Below are 12,249 nucleotides of genomic sequence, written 5' to 3' on the forward strand. Positions count from 1 at the left end.
TTTACAAAATATATTTATAAAAAAAACTTTTATAATGTTTATAAAAGATCATCTGTTTTTATTATAATTATTTTCCTTGTTTTATGAATCTTTTAAACTTGTAGGTAATAAGGGAACCATCATAACGGTGAGAACTGGGAATAACCCACCTCTGGGTTTTATGAAATAGCTGCAACTACTAACTGAAGCCACACCTGTTGAAGAGCAGTTTGTTTTAAAGACAGTATCAACTCCTATTCAATGAGCACTACCTTTAAAATGTCAAATACTGTACTGTATAAACTGTCAGTGACTGACTCCCTCTCAGTGATTATACCTACACACAGCTCCAGTCACAATGTATTATTACACATAAAATAATTCTGTTCAGAATAACTTATTTGTACAAAACAAGAATGATTAAAATATTATTAGGCAGTGATGACTGTGTAACACATTACCATTTCTAAGGTACATATACGCACATATACTGCTACTGAATGTTTCATCTGTAAAGGTTAGACTTTATACAAAGTCATGCCTATTTTCAACAAACTCAATTCATAATTTAAAGAGCTGTGACTCTGTACTGAATGTTAGTATTTTTTTTCCTACTCATATCAAGCATCTGTAACTTTGAAGGCTATGTTAATAGCTCTTCAAGTCTAATTTCAGTTCATGCTAAGTAGTTGAAAAGGTAGCGTTTAAAATACATGTTAAGAGCCGCAAAGTCTCATTAACTCATTATTAAGCCATTTACATAATTCATACATTTTTAGCAGAATATCGAATGTGGATGTCATATGTAAAATATCATGTCATATTTCTGAAATCCAAGAAATAAAGCCTTCCTAGAACCATAACCGTGATCTGCAGAACTGGCAGACAGAGATCTGTGTGTCTGAGCATGGCTATTTGTTAGCAGGCAGGCACAACAGATGAAAAGTAAACACCCACTGCTGCAGCTCACAGAGGTCTGTTTCCTTTCCCGGCTGCATGTGGTGCAAATTGTCCTTTGCTGGGTCAGCCATAGCAATATGGACTGGATCATTTGAGTAGATGTTGTAGCTCCTACTGTGAGAAGAGGAAAGGGGTTGCTATAATTAAAAGCCTTTTCAAACTCTGCCTCTCATGTTTTGAAAAAGGGAGCACTATTGCCTGCCCAAGGCGAATAAAGACCTAAACATGCAAACAATCAAGGGGTTGGAACATCTGACATACAGTGAAAGTCTGAAGAAATCTGAGAGACTGCCTATGGTCTCAAGAAGACAAGGTATGAAGAGATCTTATCAACCTGTATGCTTATTTTTGGTGCAACAGAACAGGTGGAGAGGTCGGGAGTTGAGACAATGGAGCCAGACTCCTCTCAGTAGCTCCCTGTGGCAGGATGACTGACAAAAGGCACAGCAAATTCCACTTACACCTGAATAAAAACTTCATTTGGGATTCTCAATCTTTAGAAATATTCAAAACCCAGCCAGGCAAGGCCCCTATACAGCTTGCTTTAGTTGACCCTGCTTTGAGCATGGACTTCTGTCCAGTGACCTGCAGAGATCCCTGCCATCCTCGACTATTCTACAATTCTAAGAAATTTCTGTGATTCTGCTAGCTTACAAAAGTGCCTGAACAATGAAGTTTCAGAAGGACGTTGTAATGTGAGTGCCAAAGAAAAGAATTGAAAGGCATGATTATTATTGTGATTTTGATGAGGGAAATAAACAAAAAAAGATCCATGTGAGCCTAGGACAGCACATTGAAGTTTTGTTTCATGGAGGAACACATTCAAGCCAACAATCCTAATGCATATGTAAAAACTGAGTTGGCAATGATGGCTTTCACTGGAGCTCTCAACATCAAAAGAAAATACCAAAGGACACCAATCATGAATGTGTAAAACACCACATAGTAAGGTTCTTAATCTCCTCCCATTTGCTGTAACTTAACATACCCGCAATGCGGTTTCTAGAGGCCCCTTAGTAAGTATCATTAAGGTTAAAAAATTATTATTTGGCGAGGGATGGAGCTGCTTTCCTTCCTACAAAAACAGCTTTTTCTTCTGATTTCAGACAACAGCTCCTGCCCCATTCCCTCAACATTCCTCCTGCAATTAAAAAGCTGCAGCTAATGTCCTCCTGCAAAGATGCAAAATCCCCAAGTTCATTCCCTAGACTACTGGGAAGCTCATTCTCCCTACGTAACATCCTCAGATATAACAGTTATAACAGTTCAAACCTCTCTTTTTTTTTTTTGTGCTTTAGTGTTTCCCAATCTTCAGGTACATTTGCTCACATTATGGGTATGGTACACAATTGGAGTTGACAGAACTCTGTAGTCACATTCCGATATGTGTGTCCTATCGGAAGGTACAGATGACTTTCCCACTCTGCTAGCTATAAAACACATATTCAACTTTAAGCCAGAAAGCTCCCCAGATTTCAAAGTGTGTTTTTTTGTTTGTTTGTTTTGTTTTTAAGAATGGTTCTTAACACTTAAAGTGACACAGGAAGATTTTCAGTTCACAACTAAATCAAAAAATATTTATTGATGCAGTGAGCTACAAAAAGCTTAAGAATAAGAGCAAACAGACTGGTCAGGGATGAGCAATCCAAGTCAGGGCTTGGCTTCAGTCACTTCATTACTAGTTCAGACATGTACTTCACTGTTATTATTCCATAGGTAATAAAAGCATATCTTAGTTTTATATAAATCTGTATTAGGAATGAGTCTTTGTTTCAGCAGGCTTGTACAGGCTCCTTTGTACTTCCATATTCACAACTGTATTTATAAATATTCAAAACGTTTTCTTTTTACATAAGAAATGACAAAAAAATGTTAAAGTGGTTCTTAAATAATCAATTCAAAGTAGGCAATCAAAAGTCAATAAAAGTTAGTAACATAAGATTTCCTGAGTATCTATCAAACAATACTGAAAATTTAAAAGGCCAGGATGAGTGAGATCATGTAAAAACAGATTACAATGCCATATTGCTGGTACTGGAGTTAGTTTAGAAGGTTCCGGTCAGGAGATTGATTGTTTCCATCATTCTCTCTACACTGTATGAGCACTTCAAACGTCATCAGGTACAAAACAAACATGATTAAATGCACCCAAATAAATAACAATTTCACTCGTAAGTGAAAATCTTGCCCTATGTCATTTTCAGCTAATTCAAAAAAAAAAAAATCTAGTCTGTATAGTTAAGAAAGGCTTTCAACTATAAACAGAACAGCTAAAGAAATCAAGCATCTGTAAGCCACTGAACAGTATAAGCAGTATTCACATTTATGTAAGCTTTCCAAGAATCTTTGTGCTGGAACAATTTCACTGATGCAACCCAATTTTAAAGTTAAAGCAGGGTAGGTACATTACAGGGTGGTATTAATATAAGTGAATTGACATCATGCTACAAAGCTCAGTAAGACCAGAACGATACTGGCTTACTTAGTTACTGAAGACCATTATTGTCTATGTACTTTCAAAGTAGAACAAACTCTAAACCACATAAAATACCAGAATGCAAATTCTAGCAGAGAGTCAAGTCAGTAGATAGATAGAGAAGCACCACAACTTCTGACCAGAAAGAACCCAATCTGTTCCTTTGAGATTACTGTAATAAACAACCTGCTTAAATCGGAAGTTAAGAAACTATAGTTCAATTACTTAAAATTCAACATAATCCTATAGTTGAAACAGATATTTCTATCCTCAAGGAAGTGGTATGTTGCTCCTCACAAATATATACATTTTTTAAAATTGTTTTTATCATTACGCTGAATATCATATATTGATATGTGTGCACTCAAGTGCATCTAAACCTTTACAAGACAAGAGTGGTAGGTAGGCCACCAAATTCAAAACAGGTGTTTCAAAAGATCTACCACCTCTGATTATAAAAGCAAGTTCTAGATTTCATTTAGATTTAAAGATAAATTAAAGGTTTTCTCTATGCAAGAATAACTAAAACAGCCCAGTAGGGTATTTCCAAAAACATGAATGGTAAATAAAGATCTAATTCCATCACAAAATAAATGAAACTTCATCAACGTAAACAAACACTACTGCACTGATCTTTTAGTCACCAGGCACATACAAGGAATCAACTAAGGAGGCAGCTGCAACAACATGTTGTGTGTAAAGTGCTACAAAATGCTACAGCAACCTGAAGCAACAAAGGTTGATTTAAAATGGTAGACTTACCAAGACAAAGGTACAAAAAGAAAAAAAGTTCAGTACCAAGTAATGAACAGATAAGAATATGAGACTGATTTAAAGTAGCTCGGATAGCCTATTAAGTTAACACAGCCGTTAAAAGCCACAGTATTTACCAGGATATAATAGTTGCTGTTTTGGTACTAACCCAATCACGTATTTCATTCCACTTTGACTAAATTCAGTATGGCAGCTGGTGAAAGGGAGAGGGAACAAACCCTTCAGAAGAAATTCAGAGATGACTAGATAATTTTTTGTCATCGCTGTTGTTTTTAAGTATGTAGTTATCCACAGCATGTCATGTATTTGATAAGTACGGGTAGAAGCACTGAAAAAAAAAACAAAACACATTAAAATGGAAGAAAAACTGCACCGCAGCCTCCTAGACATCAGCCTCATGAATGTAAGCCTTTGACTTCTACCCCCCTGAGTACCGTTCAGAAAGTCAAGGTAGAGGGGAGTGAGGAAAAATACGGAGGGGAAAGATTACTGTATAACAGAGCACAGGGCTGAATACTTTGTCTTGTAAAACACACAGTGTAAATGTGGAACGAGGTCACAGTTTTGTAAAAATAGCATCTTGATAGAGAAAGGTGCTAACCCTTTGCTTGATGCAAAAGGATAAAACATAGCTAGGGTTAGAGTTGGACTCAGTGATCCCTGTGGGTCCCTTCCAACTCAGGATATTCTACAATTCTAAGGTACCAGGTAGGGGGAAAAGGACAAAGAACGGATGAGTTTTATTGATACCAGTCTCAGAGCTTTATTACTTCAGTGTGACAAAAAAAAAAGCCTTAGTTGTTCACTTTCTTTATACTCCATGAACTGAATCCTGTAAAAATAAGTGAGATGTAAACCTAAGAAGAAAATACCTATTCATATTTAAGTGGTAAGAAATACTCACAGGAATCAGCATTACAAGCTCAAATTGTAAGAAATTCAAACTGAAACAAAGCAAGCTTTCTAAAATGAAATGACAATGAAATTCACGTGGTCTTATTTGATGAAAGCTGGCCGTACAAGAGATGGCTAAAAAACACACAATGAAGGAAAATGTCCCGAGACCATTAAAATACTAAGAAAGTAGAGAATTAAGGAAGCAAGTCAGTAAAAGTTAAAAATATATTGCCTATAGGAATGTATCAATCCATTACACCAGAACCACAGCAGATTCCAAGCCACCTTGCTGAGATATCACTAGGGCTTCATGACTAATACAAGAATTGGAAAAAAAATTTCCACCTAGGTATAAACACCTAGAAAGCTAAAAGCAATGAGTTATTCTAGAAGAAAACAAGCAAACATCCAGTCAAAGATTTTCTGTAACCAGAACTGAGTTTTCCACGAAGGTACTAGATAGCAACAATGACTACAGTATGCTTGTGTAGCTGTCCATGGAGTGCTATTACAACCTCTAGTATCAAATATTGCACTTTTCATATAGGTCTGGTAGTTTCTACAGTCACTCCCAGACAGTTTAGAATGAAGACAGAATGGGCAGGATAGGGACCAGTGGGACAGACAGCAACTGGGAACAAGAACTGACACCTCAATTTAAATATTACCTAAAACCAGAAACAGAGATACAATAATAAAAATTAAATAAATAAATAAATAAAAATTCCCCCAAACTTTGCTTTTTCTGAATAATACCGTCCACCAACACAGAATTATACTACAAAAATGGAACGGCTTCCACAAAGAAAATGGAGTGAGATCCTTAAGCCTGCAGAGCCAGTTCTACAAGACAAACATAAGCCACATGATTGAGGCTAAAGCTTATGAGGTCCCCTCTTTCTCAGAGCACAAAAGCAATTCTCCCCACACAATAGCAGAACTCTGCCCCCGGAAGTTGGAGCAACCAAGACTGTAAATGGATTAAAAGAACTCAAATATCAAAACCCAACATTAGCTCAAGACAACCCTCAACCAGTGGGTTAAAAGATCTTTCTTACATATACCTCCTTTCACATTTTTCCTCATGACCACTGCTACAAAGAGACCATAGGGCCAGAATCATCCCTCACATGATCCAAACCAATTGCTTTGAAGCAGCAAATGCTATTCCTGCAAGTACAACACATGATGGAGCACTAAAAAATGGCTTACCTCTTCTGAGGGGTGACTAACACTGAAGTGGGATGGAACAGTCAAGAAAATGAGAAGAGCTAGGCAGAAGCGTGGGCTGAAGTCAACAAGAACAGCAAGAGACTTTCTGAACTATGCCTGGTGTTTGACCTACTTCTTACAAGCACTCTGTAGCTTGACAAAAAAAATATACATAAAGAAACAAAGTTTTCCAGATTGCACAAGAACACTGGTCAGTTACACCTGCATCAATTTGAAATCTGTTCAAATCTGCATCAAATCATCTGTTCAACATGCATAGGCAAAACAAGCAGCATGTGTCAGCAGCAGTCACAATTTTTTAGTGTCAGCTGGCTTCCTGTTCACCTTTCGTATTTTGTACTGCCATGGAATCAGCATTACAGAACTCAAATTCTAAGAAATTCAAACTGGAACAACGAAAGCTTTCTAAAACAAAAAGACAATGCAATTCACATGGGCTTATTTGATGAAAGCTGGCCACACAAGTGACATTTAAAAACACACAATGAAGGAAAAAAGTCCCAAAACCATTAAAATACTGAAAAAGTTGAGAATTAAGGAAGCAAGTCAGTAAAAATAATGAAAGGAAAGACCATTGGAGATGCATTATAGACCAATTAATTAAAGCCATGTGTGAAATTTTTAACTAGGAAACAAGTGAAACAAAAATATCCTTGAAGTAAAAATACAGATGGGCAGGCTGACCCAGTTCCACCCCAACATCATATTTGCTGGAGCACACTGTGCAGAACTTCAATTTAAACATCAGCCTAACATGTACCGTAAGTATGAAAGGGTATCAAGAAGCAAAGGGACTATGGAGAACACCAATAAGCACATCTATCATAGCTATAACAAGGTCCTCGACAGTATTTTAAGAAAACTAATAGAGCTGTTCAAAGGGGAAAAGCCTCCTTCCTCAACAGATGCATGGAACTGGGGTCAAAATACCCCCAAAGAGAAATCACAAAGAACAATGAAAGGATTACAATGTTTGGGAGGAAAGTATTTTTCAGTTTACTACTTTGTAGTACGCAAAGGTCAGTACATGTCAGATGGAGCATACCAAACCTGGGAATTCATATTATACCCATAAAACAAACATCAAAATAAGCGTCAGCATAGAAGAATGCATGAGGTATGATGGGAAGTTCCCTCCCATTTCCAGAAATGGGAATCAAATACTATATTCTAGAAAATCATGGTAGAAAAGCCTGCAGTTCATAGACTCTTAACATCTTCTGACCTTCATACTATAAATACTAGCACTTTTTTTTTTTTTTAAAGGAGTTAACTCCTTAGCTAGGAGTTAACTTTAAGTAGTTCACTGGCATTTGCACGTGAAGGGCGGAATCCTCTCTCCATTATGTTTTCCACTTAACGTTAAACCACGAAGAATAATATAAGCTATACTAACACCTCTACCAAGAGATGTTTCATTAAACAAATTCACCGGTATAACACGATTGTGAACACACAGCAATTTCAGAGGACAAGAAGTGTCACTAAGGAAAAGATAAGTGTTTGTTGCTACAAACCCCATAAACAGTGTAGCCATGCACACAAACAAAACGCTGTCTGAGTGGAAAGTCAACTATTAAAATTTAGCAACGGTGAAAATCCAACAACATTAAACATGGAAAAAGATTTTCAACACTGGATTAAAGCATATAATCAACTTGCAGACACGGTAAGTCACTGTATCCATCAACATTAGAACATAGCACATGAAATAACTCTGAAATGCAGTAGCAAACCACTGTGTGGGATCACCAAATCAAACATTTGAAAGTACCAACCGTCCTAGAGAAAGCCCAAGAAGAAAACTAACAGGAAAGAAAAGTGACTATCTCCTGGGCAAGGACAAGCCAAACAAAAGTTCTGTCTCGGGCATTTTCTGCTGCTTTCATAGCAGATGTAGGAAGAATCAAAAGACTTCTTTAAGCTTTACATAGAAGAAAGCAGAAATCTCAAACATGAAAAAAAGAAAAAAAGTATCTCAAACTTTAACCTCTGATTCTACCTGGTAATAACTAAAGTCATAGCTATGCAGCATTCTAATACTAAAATGCTATTATCAAATGACTTACAGATACCCACTGTGGTATACTATAGGTTATATTCCTTTCAAAGACAACACAGACTGAAATCAGCTCTAAACACTGGCTACTCATTATCACATTTGCATTAAAAGTCATTCAGAAACAGCGTAGTAAAGGTAAAGATGAAGGAAAAGAAAAAAAAAAACAAGTTCTCTCCAATCCCACAAGAATGCTTCTAAAATACAAAATTTCATTTTATTTAAAGTTGCTATTAAAATCCTTAATAAAGAATCAGCTAAAATTTAGTGGTTTAGGGGTATGACATCAGCTTTACTTTGTATTTGCCCTATTCACTATGTTTGTTTTACACGTGAGTAAATTAAGCTTCAGATATATAGGCAGAAGTTTTAGACATTTGCTGCACTGAGAAGAAAAAGATTAGCAGACAATATAACCTCTCTCTGCTGTGGGAATACTGACTATTGTATATTACAGTCCATCTGTTAAGTAATGACTGATCCAGAATGCATCGCTACTGCAGCAGACTCCCAAGCAGTTTCACATTCATATACGTCTCCTGGTGCTGAGAGAACTGTGAAACAGTTGCATTTATTTTTAAATATAAGCATAGTTTCCAGCAATAGCAACTAATTAAGTAGGTAGATCTTACAGCCAAGCACTGTACATCCTCCAAATAAATACTAAAACACATTCTAACACCCCCAAAGCATAAGCCAATATTAGTCCAGTTGCTGATGCATTAACAGCCAGAATTAAAGTAAGCTTAAATATCAGTAAGTAGAATGAAAGAAGAAAAACAATCAGGAAAGGATTAAAAATTCTAGTATCTGTTATGATCCACACAAAGCCAGTTAATGAAATAAGTGTCTGTCATTCCCTTCTTTTGAGTGCTACTTTTAAAGCAATGGGTAAAAATCCAATAAAGTTATGATGACTTGTACTACAGTTATACAAAAATATATATATTTAAAAAACATGCTTCAGTTAAGCGTCAAACATCTTGTAGAGAAGAGTGGGAAATATATGACATTATTGTTTTGACATATTCAAAAAACTATTAAGGTTTTAACCCTGTGCATTTGTATAAGCCATAATATTAAAATGATCTGGCCAAATAATGTCTTTCTCTGCATGCTGCAGCTTTTCCATTCAGCCTGTGCTAGGTCAAATGCAAATAGCTACCAAACAAACAGAGGAATACATCCTTTTAAAGTGTTTGAAACAAAATATATTTTTACATGACTTTCTACAAAATGGGTATAGGTCAGAAGCATTAAATTCATTTGAAACAAAGGCAGTTTCAATTAATAGCCATTCAGTTTGAAGCAGTCATTTTTCCATCCTATTTTATATGCAAAAATAGAGGATATTTCATTGACTGAACTGCTTCAAAAGCTTTGCTGCAGCAAATCTTGCATTCAGGAGCAGCACCAAATTGCACATAATTGAAAGTGATTCATTTTTAGATCCACTCGTTTGGCTTCTGTAGGTTCCTCAGGCTTTGGTGTAGGTAGCGCAAAAACATTAAGTCATACAGTCCTGCAGTAACTCTTTCACTCCATGAAGTGAGCAGATGACTAAGGAGCTACATCTTACCATCTCCTCGTTTCAAGCTATTCGACAACGTAAAATAATAACATTTTGCAAAGCACAGACCCTGAATTTGGGAACAGCGCTTACTTTGCAGACAAGAATGTGTTTTGGAAAGCGTGACAGATTATTAAGACACGAGCAGCCCAACGCTGCAATACAACTAACTCTTTATTAGAGATATTAAAGCATGCTAAATCCTTGCAAAAATCTCCTTCCTCCCCCTTCCCCTACATAAAACGCTCAGCCAGCTCTGAGCTCACAGGGTTAAACCCTTCACATGCTTCAGCCACTAAGAAAAGCCATCAGCTCAGGCTGCTTTTCTAACCTTTTTTTTTTTTTCAATTAAAAACAGCTACTACATCCACACCGCTCTTCTTCCAAAGAAGTCAGGTTACACGGCAGCACCCAGAACCCGAAGTTGCTAATTACTTCATCTCTTTATTATGTATTTTATGTTAAGAATCAGGCTGCAGGAGGCGGTGGGGAGGCTGTGGGCAGGGGACGAGCGGCCTGCCCGTACCTCACAGGGTCCTGCCTGGAGTTTGGGCAGCGCTGAGGGGGGCTCTGCCGAGGAAAAGAGCGGCTCGCGTTATTATCGGGAAATGAGGCACGAGAGGAGTCGGGGAAGGCGAGGCTGTCCGCCCACGGCTGGAGAAGGGCCGTGGGCGTGCGGGGGGCTCGGGGCAGGGGCAGTACGGGTGTCTGGAGGGCCGCAGGGGGCAGTCCCGGCCGGGGGTGGCCGGTGCCCCGGGGGGGTACGACCGGGGCCCGCCGGGGCGTTACGGGGCGGGGTGGCGGGCCGCTTACCAGGTTCAGCACCGTCTCCACGATGTCCCGGTTGCTGACCTCGCCGACCTGGATGAGCCCGATGAGGACGGCGAATTTCATCCGGATGTTGCGGATCGGCACCGACGGGTTAATCATCCCCGCGGGGAGCACCACAGACCCGGCGCCCGGCGCCCTCAGCTCCCCCATCACCGCCACGCCGCCTCCTCCTCCTCCTCCTCCTCCACCGCCGCCGGCCCCGACGGAGATGAGCCCCGCGGGCTGCGGCTCCGGCCCCGACACCGGCTTCTCGCTCGCCATTTACCCCCCGCCGTTACCGGCACCTGCCGCCGCCGCCTCCTCCTCCCCGCCCGGCCGGGCCGAGCCGAGCATCCACCGCAGCCGCAGCCGGCGGGGCCGCAGGGAGCCGGCCCGAGGCGCAGGCACCGTCCCCGGAGCCGCTCCCCCGCTCCGCTATAATGAGGGATTATTATGGGCGCCGATGCCCCGTTAGCCGAAGGCTGCCCAGCCGGGGCCGCCTCCCCGCCGCGGGGCGGGAGGAGCGGGCGCCGCCGAGCTCCTCGGCTCGGCTCTGCCGGGCACGGCTCGGCTCGGCGCGGAGGCGAAGCGGCGGGGCGAGCGCTCGCCGCTGTTGTTGTGGAGCCGAGCCCGCCGCCGCTCACTCCGCCATGTTGCCGCCCCCTGCCTGCGGTAGCCGCTAGGGCGCCTGCGCCGAGCCCGCTGGGGGGGAGTGGCCGAGCAGGGGCCGGGGCCCCCCCTCCCGGCAGGGCGACAGGTGAGCAGGTGCACCGGGGACCGCCCGCCCGCCGCCGCCGCCGCCCTGAAGGGGCCGCGCCGAGGACCGGGGCCGCGCCGAGGACCGGAGCCGCCGTCGCCCGGCCGCCGCCCGAAGTGCCGGGGTGGCGCCCGCCCGCCCCGCCGCCTCGCCGTGCCCCCCTTGATGGAGAGGGGTGGCGGTCTTCGTGACGAGGAGGCGCCCCCTCCTCGCCTCCCCTCGCCGCCTGCCCCCCGTCGTCGTGCTGGGAGGGGCCTGGGTGGCAGCGTCGCGTGTTTTCCAGTCACGGTGGTCGCGCTGATCCCGGGCTGTTGGGTGTTAAAAGTATCTGTACGAAGCGTTTGGTACATCTTTTTAATCGATTTCCAATGGGGACGTGGGGGGTTACGTACAGGCTCCTGAGGTGTGACCTCCTTTGGTGTGGGGACAAAAGGGGGAAAGCCTGGGGTCTTCCAGCCAGAGAATGCCCGTGCTGCTTGTTCACAGTGATGGATATCATCACGGAGTTCTTACTCATATCTCCTGCCTCTGGTTCTCAGTGCTGGTGGTATTTTTGGAGATGCCCAGTCAACAGCATTTTCACCGAGCCCATTTGTTTCAGTGATGCCAACGAGCATTTTTTCAATCCTCTCCGGTATTATATCAGAGAAACAGAAGCACCTTTGGTATGTTTTGAAGAGGCTTAAATTATTCAAATAGTGGTTTGAATAAAACTACGTATTTGCTCTGTGTGT

The 12,249-nt window shown here is 41.4% G+C and overlaps 1 protein-coding gene across 1 annotated transcript in view; it reads right to left on the bottom strand.

Annotated features, from left to right (window-relative positions):
* The window catches only part of NBEA (neurobeachin), a 516,634-nt gene extending 505,284 nt beyond the window's left edge, over positions 1-11,350 (bottom strand). The window contains exon 1 of the mRNA XM_050714797.1: positions 10,762-11,350. Within this exon, the coding sequence (XP_050570754.1) occupies positions 10,762-11,040 (279 nt within the window). The 5' untranslated portion in view covers positions 11,041-11,350. The remainder of the gene's footprint in view (positions 1-10,761) is intronic.
* Between the last annotated feature and the right edge of the window lie 899 nt (positions 11,351-12,249).

The sequence above is a fragment of the Cygnus atratus genome, chromosome 1 (genome assembly GCF_013377495.2).
Source record: "Cygnus atratus isolate AKBS03 ecotype Queensland, Australia chromosome 1, CAtr_DNAZoo_HiC_assembly, whole genome shotgun sequence".
NCBI lineage: Eukaryota > Metazoa > Chordata > Aves > Anseriformes > Anatidae > Cygnus > Cygnus atratus.